Consider the following 12,237-nt stretch of genomic DNA (forward strand, 5'->3'; position numbering starts at 1 on the left):
ACCTCCACCACATCCTCTGGCAGCTCATTCCATACACGTACCACCCTCTGCGTGAAAAAGTTGCCCCTTAGGTCTCTTTTATATCTTTCCCCTCTCACCATAAACCTCTTCCCTCTAGTTCTGGACTCCCCGACCCCTGTTCAGCCTCTCCCTGTAGCTCAGATTCTTCAAACCTGATCAATCATTTATAAATTCATAACAGCAAATCTTGATTTACTAAAATCTCTCCAAATGTTTGTTGATCTTATCCTTTGATTACTGTTTCTAAGACTGTTTAGCCTGTAGTTTCTTTATAATGTTCTTACAATTTTTCTTGAACAAGGGTATCACATTACCTTTCTCTAATCATCTGGCAGCTCTCTCATAACCAGTGAAGTCAAGAAGTTTTTAAAATTCATTTGTGGAATGTGGACGTTTCTGGCTGGCCAGCATTTATTTTCCATCCCTAGTTGCTCTTGAGGAGATGGCAATAAGCTGGCTTCTTGAACAGCTGCAGTCCACCTGATTATGTCAAGATTACGGCAAACCCTTCTGTTTCTTCACTCCCACTTCCTTTTGCAATGTGGGATGCAAGCCAGCCAAACCAGTCACCTTATGTACTCTGACCATAGTTAGACTTTCCAGTACATCATTTCTTGCACTTTTTACCCCATCCATTATTTACTGATTTTTCATAATCATATCTACCATTAGGAAATACTTAGTAAATACAAATTTCTCAAGTATTCTATCCTTGCCTTACACCTCCAAAATATAATCTGAATATGATGCATATCTCTTACCAACGAATTTATTGAAGTTGCAATAATTCTAGAGAGTCAATTTTCAAAACAGAACACATTTAATTTTATGCAGCCACTTACCCAGAGATTGTAAAGCAAGTTTAATATATCTTAATGCTCTACCATACTTTTGCAAAGAAGTAGCTGCATCCGAGAGAACAAAGTAAGCTCTTGAAGCTTTAAAGGTTAGATTTAATTTCATTTGATACTGCCATGTATGTGGTATCATCCCAGATTGGCTGGGAAGCTCAAGTGTTTTATGAGCTGGACCAACTGTAAAAAGTAAAAGCACGAAAATCAAAATCACAATATTATTAGCCAAAGAACTCTAAAGTTTAAAAAAAAACACAGGCAGGTCACAACGAATATTAATGTGGATTTCAAACAAATGAATTTGAATGGGTCCTCCATTAACAAAAAAATTAACTTCCTTTTCCCCCAGTCTGAAACCATGTTTTGATTACAAGGAAATGAGGGAACTTATGAAAGAGAGGAGCTAATTTTAATGCAGTTGAACATAATCTACAGTGACACTTCCCACTTAAAATAATTTAAATTAATGAATGTATAAACAATAAAAATGTATTCAAATGAAACAGAAGCATATTGAACAATAATATTTGTATCTAGTGGTAATATATTTGTAAGCAATGTTACTATAATGCTGAATTTCACAGAGTAAACTTTGAAATTATGATAACGTGCAATTACGCACAGAACATAAACACTATTGGGTTGTCATAAATATTAAAATACATTCAAAGCACTAAAATTAGTAGCTTGCAGGGGTAACAATTTTAAAAGCAACAGGAAAAAATGTAAAACATGCTGAAGTTATAATTTAACAAATGAAGTATTATATATGGTGCTCAGGCTGACATTTTCTCAACAACTAATTACCTTTGTCTAAAAACAAAGCAATTTGTTTCTTAAGAGCTTTGTGACCTGTGCATTCAGATTCATCGGCATACTTCAAAGGGATTGGAATGCTGGGATCAGCAGCTGGGAGATCAGTCTCCTTTTTAATACTCCCATCAACAGCCTTCAACCCCTGAAAGAAACTAACATGATTAAGATGAGCCTAATCATAGTTCTTATACAGTAGAAAAGTGGCAGATTATATGAAGACTTTTGATAATTTAATGTTCATATTTATGTTTAGAGTTACACAGCATAATGTAACACACAGATAAGATGAACATTATATTAGACAACCAATGAATTTTCAACAATTATTATAGCTTGCAGCATTTTTTATGATCTAGAATAGCTAAAAGCCATAAATAAATTATTTAATTACTAACAGAAAGGTGTGTAATCTTTCAGCCCTAGACCAACCTTGGAGACATTTGAAAAGCTGAGTATCAACTAATGACAAGGTTATGTCATCATCCCATGCTGGTAATTTCCACTGGCACAAGACAAGCACTTTCAACTTGGCTCTTTTGCAGGTAAGAGCATCTTGCACACTCACCCCTCAAAATCTTCCTAGTCAGGCAAACTTCTGAATGACTGAGGGCCAGTCAGGATTCAGAAGTTCTGAAAGGTAAATAAAAAAAAAAGGCTTTTCCTTTTCCTCATGCATCTTGTATGGAAGCACAGAGTGTTGAAATGCTGAGGATAAATAACTTAGTCAGAAATCTGCTTTGAGAAAAAAAAACCCGTGGTTCGAAATGATCACCCTACAGAAGTGTCCAACAGAATCTGTCACATGATCAATAACAGCAACTTTCCCTCACTTCACCGTCTTAATTTGTCCATATATATATATATATATATATATGGACATTGACCAAAACAGAACACAGAAATAACTTAAATATCTTGAAAAAAGAAACAAAAGTCAGATAATTATCTCAATGATTCTATAGGATTGCCAACTAGTAGAATTACCAAAAGCACGTCACACTTAACAGTTCAACCTCCAGTGCAGTCTCAAATGGAGATGATAGAAGCCTGAATAACACCACCTTAAGGTTGTATATATAATGTACATTACAAACAATAATTCTGAAGTAATGAATTAATTACCTCAAGAACATAATTGAGAACAACTCTGCATCGCTCCTCTGTATCATGACAAACTGGAAATGCACAGCTGGGCTTCAAAACAAAAATTGAGTGTAAAACATTCTATTTAATTAAGTTATTCAAAGCAGTCCCCCCTTAATATGGCCAAACTCAACACCAGAGACGAAAGATCCTCTATTCTCAGTTTAAGCAAATCTATTCAAAGAAAGATCTATTCTAACTGTAGTAAAGTTTTTATTTAATTGAGAATGGAATAAAAATGTAGATTTTATGGAACGGTTTCCCAAATTTATCATTTGTAATGATGTTGTATTATAATATTTATTAGACTTGGTACATACATTCATCTAATAAAAATGGATTCATACCCTTATCTGGTGTATTGACTTGTACTTCTCAGGTACAGACAATTCGCCAACAGATTTAATGATAGCAACAGCTTTGCTGTCATCTGAAGGTTCAGAGCCATTGCTGAAAGAACCATTTTCATCACTGTCCTCAGGAAGGTCCTCATCTTCACTATAACTATCAGAATTCTCATTCAAATTTGACCCATTTTCATCTCGTTTTGGTGGTTCATCTAGTTGGAACAGCTCAGAGATCATGTAGTTGGCTGAAGCAATAATTTGCACAAACTGAAAAATTGTAGTTACATAATTAGTGGAGAACGTGACTGGAAAGAATTTACTTATTCAGCACAGGACCGAAAATCATGGTTATCAAGTATTTATTAATTGCAATCCACCATCCATAGTACTTTGCAAATTACATTTCCTACCATTCCAAAGCTTTTTGACACACTTTTTTAAAATTCTAAGCATTGCAAATACAATGAAAATAGCAAGATGTAAATTCTTAAAAATTGATAATTATTTTAGGCAAAGGAACTAATTAACCACACAATTTTAGATAATTCTAAGGCAGAATCAAAGTTTTAACTGTACTTAATTTTTTAAAACCAGTCAATTTCTTATTTAATATGAATTGCAACCGATTAAGGAGTGCTAGGCTCAATCCTGTTGTAACCTGCAAGAAATTTTGAAAGTCTTTAGAATTTGTAATTCAGGATAAAACCACCACACATTCTATTTAAGTAAATTAGAGTTGTCACAAAGATTTTTTAATCTAAAAGCTGTTACTTGGCTCAAGGAGACTGTCCTTGAATTTTTTTCAAATGGGCAATAAACCAGGCTGAGTTCCGATCAGTCTGGTTTGGTAAAGAGATGAAAAGGATTTTGAGAGGCCTTTTGTTTATACGTGAACAGATAAGACTTCAGGCCAAAATGGTCATGTTTTAGAAATGACCTGTATAATGAAAGCGGAGTGGTCAACTCTTTAGCTGGGCTGAGCAGTTTGTTCAGTCTTGAACAGGGAAGTTCAACAGAGAGCTTGTGAAAACTCGCTCTCTTTTCTGCCCTTCAACTTCAACCTGTTAGCATGTGTTCCATTTATACTAGTTTTTTAAAGGGAGTTTGCTTATTGGGACTTATATATACTGTATATTCAGAACAGCATAATTAAGTCTAGTTGGATAGGTTAAGTTCTGTAGGGGTTCTTTATTCTGTTCTTTGTATTTCATTGTGTAATTTTGTGAATAATTTTTTGTCTGTTTAAAAATCTAGTAGTCAACATAGCTAACATAATCCAGGTAGTTTTCACTGTATACTTACCGAAACAAATTGCAAGGTTATGGTCTGGGGCTGCCTGCTTAAGAATGTTTTGAGTGCTCTGGCTTAGTCCATAACAGAGGTAATTTAACATAGAATTTCTATGCAATTACAAAGCTAAAATATAGCTGAATACGCACAATGAAAAAGGGCATTTTTGGTCTAGTGAATGTAAACAATTGAAAGCTTTGGTGTAAAATATAAAAACACAAAACATTTGAAATGTCAATATACATTTCATAAATTTTAAGAAGTGTGCAATGCACAATTTATACTCCTCTTGAATACAAGTAATTCAAAAATTAAATCCAAAGTACCTGGGGATGCCTTTCTTTATCCAGTAGTTTAATACAATTTAACAAGAGGGTCCTTATAATCCCATAATGTTTCCTGTTCTGAACTTTCTTCATCATCATGTTGCTTGCAACCCTGTAAAGCACAGTACATATCAACACAAGGGCTTGAAGACTGAGAACATAACTGCTGCATGACATATCTATTTTTTACAGTACTGCACACAAATTTGAGCAGATGAGCACATTCACTGTGATGCATCTATCACCATTTTTACCTTCTCTTGCTTTTGCTTCTTTTTCCCTTTGCACCTCCATTTTCATGGGAGGTGATGAATAACAGGACTTGATAGGGGAAGGAGCCAGTAATATTTTCCCTATGGGCCTTGTGCACAGGATATGTGAAGAGGAATATGGAAGAAATATGACCAGCAATCCACTTTGCTCATGCACTACTGAACCACTTGGTTCCTTCGCAATTTATGGTCTTTAATTTCCCATAACCTCTACATCTCTACACATATTCACACCCTACCCCACCATTACTCAAATCACTTGCAATCTTCATCAATACTGTCTTCTATTCCCCACAGAAGGCCTACTTGCTTTTAAATACAAATATCTTGATCATCCAAATAAAGTGAAACATTAATAATCATCCAATTTGATTCAGATGGAATTTCAAAAATCTGTCTCTGTAACAAGCAAAATAGTGTAGTTATATTCAAGATTCCCATACTGAGGTGGGATTCAGAATTTGTGCAGTGAGCAATGAACAGGACTTAAATGGCTGATAGTGACTGTTCAGAATGTGTAGATCTAAAGTTGTTAATGCACTGATTAAGATATTTAGTTTATATCAACAATATTGAGAACAAGGGAATAAAACTACTTGAAAGATGAAAAGCACATTTTCTCATATTCTTCACAGGAGTCAATGACGGATGCAGTTTGAATGAGTGCACAGACAAGAACCATCTACATTCATAAGTTCTATCACTGAAGTTGGAGTGATTTTGATTCAGGAAAGCAATATAGGTTCCCATCTGTTTCGCTGATTAGTGTAAGTTTACCAATCAGGGTTGGAAACCCTATTTCTGAATAGATTGGACAATAAGACAGACATCTTTGGAGAAATTATCTGTACGATCCTCTGAGCCAGCAACTTTCCCAACTGAAGGTAACAAATCCATGCAACCAGCAGCAACGTAGATCACTGCTGAAACCATGCATCTTCTTTTTGATATTAGACTGCCACAAAAATTCAAAGATCTGGAAGACACTTCGACAAGCTACTGAGAAAAGGTAATTAGAGGCTGGAGCAGGTGGCAGGCAGTGTGACAGACAAGTGGATGCTGTGACAGGCAGATAAAGTAAGATGGAAGTTGGGTGCAAGTCATATGGTTAGGGTACAAGGTTGGGAAAGGAGTCAGATCATTAAGCAGGTGCAGTGCGAAGCTGTAGAAGGGGGAAAAGAAGATAAAAGACAGGAGAAGCAGAAGCAGACTGGAAGGAAGATATTGAGGGGGATACTTGCAATACATCACCTGTGGCAGGTGAAGTTTTTTGTAGTTGGACTAATCTCCTTTCTTAACTATAATCCCAATCAGTATCCAACATTACCCACACATGGGCGCTTCTTCCCAAATAATGGGTATTTGAAAATAAGTTTCTGGAAAACTAAAATCCCTTCTCCAACTAGCTCACAGCACAACTCCACCCCACCTCCACTCGCTCCCCTCTTAAATTAAATTAAATTTAACTTAAATTAAAACCAACAGATAGACCCTGGAAAATTTGGACCATTTTTCATATTTTTGGAACCATCCCTCAAAAAAGGTGAGGTAGACAATGAAATTAATCACTGCATCCAGTATGCTACGTGAACCTTCACCTAACCGAGAAAGACTAAGTATTTGAGTCAAGATATCGAACCCACAACTAAGGCAATGATTTACTAGGGAGCAGAGATCCTTGCTTCCATGTGCTTTGGCAACTTATAGATACCGTATAGCAGGCACCTGAGAAATACCCTAAATCCAATGGCAAAAAAGTGGCACCTTCTCCCAAGACAACTTGTCCAGCAGTGAGGAGTTAAATCATTCAACTTCTCTCTGCTCCCCAAAATGTCGTTCATACGCCTGACAACTGCACTCCCAAACAACTGGACTACACATATTCGGAGATTCCCAGAGTGACAGCAGGGACATCCTCAAAGTATTCCTGAAGCATCCTTACTGCCTTGTGGAGTCCATAGCTTTTGAAGTCTACGGCTTGTGGCCAACCAAAATGGAGAAGGCTCATCCAGGAAAGCACTAACACAGAAACTTTGTCAGGAACAAGCAAAGACAAAGTCAGGTATCAAAGAGAGTGCACAAACCTCAAAAACATCCATCAACCCAACCTTTCAAGTACTGCCTGACCACATGTGGTAGGGTCAGAAAAATACATGCATTGAACTTAAGAGTTATTTCAGAACTCACTAAACAGGATCATCCTCAATCCAGAGGAACTGCTGACAAAAGAAAAATATTTTAAATATTAAATATTCCACTCAACGCAATCACTTTTTCCTTTTCAACAAGGAAGTGGTTCCATCACAGGAGAACTCCACGTAAGTTAAGTGAAGCTTTAAAGTTCATAAACAGAAACTACCAAATGAAGCAAAATATACAACAGGGAATTATATTTCATAGTATGTGGAGATATTTCTATTTCAAAGATGAACATCTTAATACCATTCAATCTGCACTTTCTGTCATTTGCACAGTATGAGAAGAAAAACTTTCAAGATAAGAACTAATATTAAATTTAAAGCATAGGTATCCAACAATATTGCTTCCATTTTCAGCATTATGGATGCCATATACATCAACTTGCTCAGGTTTTAATAACTTGTCGATAGCATCAAGTTATATGACCAGGCAATAAGACTGAGATATAAAGTTTTGATTGTTTGGGCAAAACAAAGTCTGATGGATCAAGGTTAAGAATTTTTTAAAAAATTTCAATAACATTTCACAAGTTGAACAGCTATAACCTATAGTACAGCAGAATTTGCATTGGTAGGTTCAATTGCACACTTTCAATCTTCAAAGAGTATTGATGCACCATACAAGTTTCAGGCAATTATTATACAATGGATGAATTTGAAACAGACTCCAACTAAGGAAAGGTTTTACTGGGTTGACTGAAATTTTAGGGACAAAACCTATACATTCCAAAAAGCCTCAAGGGTGAATGCCTTCTTCAGCATTCATGAAGCAATAGACAGGGCTAAAATTAGCAGGGGAAAGAAAATGAAAGAAACCAAACACCCGTCACACCAGCAAGGAACAAGTAGTAGAAAGGTTGAACACAAATGCAAATATATTTAACGTCTGCCAGTTCACCACAGGCACAGTACCCAAAATCTGGCTGTCTGAAAACCAGGATTGACCAAAACAGGACACATTTGTAATTGAGAAATTTAGCATTTGAGACAATGCACATTGGTTTTAGTCCAACTTAAAACGTCTTGCCCAGATTGGAAAATGAACAATCATGTTAAAAGACTGCTGACTGCCATGCTGTTGTCCATTCTGCTCTCTTGACCATATTTACAACCATGTTCACAAAAGAAAATAATAAATCAATTCTAGTAATTGTACTTTTTAAATGGCACGCGTGTACAACCACCCTGGATCAGACCCAACACAATGAGCATATTGCTGTACTCCCAAAATTTGCTTGATAAGCAACACCTAATGTAAAAAGCCAGACACTGTTAAACCACTAACTGAAGATCAAAACTGCCTGACAAACTGTACTTAAATCGTCCAGGTTGAGCTCTGTCAATGAACCCATTGCAAGACACCAAAATGGGTTACGGTGACTAGCACATCATGGTGAATGGCCAAAATCCAGGAAATTTCAAATTCTGTCATAGTCTCTCTTGCAAGGGTGCCATAATCTTGACATTGTGTATATATATATATCCAGAAATACAAATAAGGCAGTAGAATTAAGTTTACAAGCACTGGTAGAGAAACAATGAATTGCCTTATCCCCTTCTTTGTGTAGGATTTATGGTCCACCTCTCGCTTAGTTACCAGTTCATATAATCATAAATGGAAGATTATTTGGATATCTCAACAAGAAAGTTACCATCCCTCCATTTCCTCCCATTGGTTGCCTTGTAATATTTCCTAATGATATACAGAGAGAAAATAAAATAGAGAAAACTACTATCAATATACTAAGAAAACTTACTTGTACAGTAAGACAGCAACAGGCATGGTGAAAGGGTTTTGGTACTTGTCTTCAGTTGTTTCTTCACAAAGTGTCGTCAGATCATAAAGTTTTACAATGTCACTTCCGCTTGCTGGAAGAAACAAAGGTAAAAGCCATTTGTGGAAACAAATTTTAAATAGCTACATGTTCCAAAACATGGTTTTCTTTTTAAGCCACAAAAGACAACTACTTATGCAATAACTCAATAGTTTTGCAAGCATACTTCACAAGTATGACTGATACTGACTCATGATTAGCAGACAAAAATTCTCAAGCTTGAAGATCTGATCTTAAATCACAATAAATCAAAGGTTATTTTTTAACGAATAGAAGAAATAAACATTAGTTAATGTTAAATGATAAACCATCTGTACCTGGTTCCAAAAATTAAGATATAGCAAAACTAAGGCTTCTCATCCACCAGCTTGAACAAAATGTAGCACAATCATAGTGGATAGACATTATGCCTGCAACTTAGCAGCAAGAAACAAATGTATATATCAGAGAAAAGTACAAGAATAGTTACAGGGATGCAAATTTAACAAATGAATGATGCACCCAAAAATGAAAACTTGGAGAAAATGAAAGTTTGAAAGCCAACATGAAGAGGTGTCCCAAAGACTTCTATGGGCATAGAAACACAAAGGGTGGTAAAAAAAGTAGAGCTGAATAGGGATTAAAGAGGGAATTTACACCTGGTGGTGGGGCATGGCTGAAATGATAAATGAATACTTTGTATCTGCCTTTACCAAAGAGGCAGATGCTACCCAGACCAAGGTGAAAGAGGAAGAAACTCAGTCACTAGAAAAGCTCAACACTGATAGGGCAAAAGAGTTGGATAGACTGCTCGTACCTAAAGTTGACAAGGAACTGGGACTAGATGAGATGCACCTAAGGATTTAGAAGAAAGTGACAGTGGAAGTTGCAGGGCACTGACCACCATCTTTCAGGCTTTCCTAGACTCAAGAGGTCGTGCCAGAAAACTGGAAAATTGCAAACCTTACAACTGTTCAAGAAATGCTTTAAGAATAAACCCAGAAATTACAGACAAAATGATTTATTTCAGTTATGGGGATGTTTGAGAAAATTATTCTGGATATAATTAATAATAACTGAAGAAGGGCTTATGCCCGAAACGTCGATTCTCCTGTTCCCTGGATGCTGCCTGACCTGTTGCGCTTTTCCAGCAATACATTTCCAGCTCTGATCTCCAGCATCTGCAGACCTCACTTTCTCCTCATATAATTAATAATGTCATGGGAAATGTTGGGTTGATTACAAGAGTCAGCATAGATTTCTAAAGAGGAAATCACATTTAACTAACTGGCAGGAGTTTTTTTTGGTGGAGTAACAAAGATTTGATGACAATAACATTGTTGATGTTGTGAACATGAACTTTCAGTAAGGCATTTGATACAGTGCCACACAGATTTGAGAAAAACTAACAATCATGGAATAAAAGGGTCAATAGCAACATGGATACAAAATTGGTTAAGTGATAGGAAGACAGGAATGGTCAATGAATATTTTTCAGTCTGGAGGAAAGTTTGTAGCAGAGCTCCCCAGGGTTTGCTTTTATGACTGTTGCTTTTCCTGATATATATTAATCATTGGATCTCTGAGTGGAAGGGGCAATTTCAAAGTTCGCAGATTACATAAAACTTGGATAAATTGAGAGGAAGACAGTGTTGAACTCCAGAAAATACATACAAATTGAAGTTTCAATGCAGAGAAGTGTGAGGTGATACATTTTGATAGAAAGAATATTGAAACTGAGGGATAAGTTAAATAGAGGGTACAATTCTAAGGAGAGGGCAGGAGCCCTTGGAGATCTTGGAAGCAGCAGTTCAGGTAAATAGAGAAGTAAAACATAGCATTCTTGACTTAATAAGTGCAAAGAGTACAACAATGTAGGTGATGTTAGACATGTATAAGACACTTGTTAGACCTCATCCGGAGTACTGCACACATTTCTGGGCAATTAAAACAAAGATGGGCAATTTCACACATTAAAGATGTGGAAGTATTGAAAAGATGTAGAAACAGTTTTCAACAATGGTTCCAGGGATGACAAACTTCAGTTATATGGATAAATTGAAGTAGTTAGTATGGTTGTCCTTTGAGAGAAGGTGAATAAGTAGAGGTTTATATAACGAGTGGTCTGGATAGAGTGAGATAGGGAGGAACTGTTCCCACTTATCGGAACAAGATGTAGATTTAAAGTGATCCGCAAAAGAAGCCAAGGATGAAATGAGGAAAAACATTTTCATCCAGTTAGGATATGAAATGCACTACTTGGAAATATACTGGAGGCACACTCAACTGAAGCATTCAAAAGGGTGATTAATTGGATAAGAACACTGTACAAGGGTACAGGCAAAGACAGGAAACTGGCACTAAAAATGATACTTGTTTGAAGAACTATTGCAGGTAAGATGGGCTAAATGACCTCTTTCTGCATCATAACATTTTTATAATTCTGTAAAATAGAATTCATAGTAGTTCGTGCTGACTTAGCTTCTTACTTGTTCTATGTTTAAAGCAGATTAATGCTCTGCAGGTAATCTGACTACTTGACTCTCTACAACAGAGAAATACCTTTTGTCCCTAATGTGGCTACGCTTAATTACCAATTACATGTCAAGAAATAGTCAGTGCAACATCGGCAAATGTATACATTGCATAAAATAAATCAGCATTTGCCTTGGAATACACCTACCTGCAAAACACTGTTTTAAATCTGAATTCCAATTAATATTTTTGCTCACCTTTAAAGAGCCAATACGTATGTCCTTCTTTAGTACAATTTGCCTTTAGAAATGAAAGAATATTCTGAGCAATATCTTTTACCACTTTAGTGGAGAAACTGGACTTGTCTAAATTAGGGATATCTTCTGTCTTTATCATTTCATATCTCTGTAAAAGCATACAAAAATTACAAAATTAAAAATGGGAAAAGAAAACTGAACATTTACTGATGATCAAAAAGCCATTTAAATTGACCACTGTCAAGTTTTATCCAAAGATTCCAACCATTTGTACTGTTTCAGAGGCTTTGCTCTTGTGCCCGAGTGAAATCAACATGACAACACTCACTCTCGAGCATCCACATATTGCCTCTTATCTCATTTTTGTCCCAAAGCACTACTTAGAGATTTGCATATTCAGTTAATGTTATAAATTATTAAACGC

At 36.1% G+C, this 12,237-nt stretch overlaps 1 protein-coding gene across 5 annotated transcripts in view; it reads right to left on the bottom strand.

The window, feature by feature from the left end:
• edrf1 (erythroid differentiation regulatory factor 1) overlaps nt 1-12,237 on the bottom strand; it is a 69,901-nt gene that overhangs the window by 29,149 nt on the left and 28,515 nt on the right. For all 5 annotated transcript variants that reach the window (XM_043712610.1, XM_043712609.1, XM_043712612.1 and 2 more), the window contains exons 10-16: nt 11,814-11,961; nt 9,025-9,136; nt 4,798-4,909; nt 3,182-3,448; nt 2,814-2,885; nt 1,683-1,833; nt 864-1,055 (exon numbers count right to left, since the gene is read on the bottom strand). In XM_043712610.1, the coding sequence (XP_043568545.1) occupies nt 864-1,055; nt 1,683-1,833; nt 2,814-2,885; nt 3,182-3,448; nt 4,798-4,909; nt 9,025-9,136; nt 11,814-11,961 (1,054 nt within the window). The remainder of the gene's footprint in view (nt 1-863; nt 1,056-1,682; nt 1,834-2,813; nt 2,886-3,181; nt 3,449-4,797; nt 4,910-9,024; nt 9,137-11,813; nt 11,962-12,237) is intronic.

The sequence above is a fragment of the Chiloscyllium plagiosum genome, chromosome 22 (genome assembly GCF_004010195.1).
Source record: "Chiloscyllium plagiosum isolate BGI_BamShark_2017 chromosome 22, ASM401019v2, whole genome shotgun sequence".
In the NCBI taxonomy this organism is placed as follows: Eukaryota; Metazoa; Chordata; class Chondrichthyes; order Orectolobiformes; family Hemiscylliidae; genus Chiloscyllium; species Chiloscyllium plagiosum.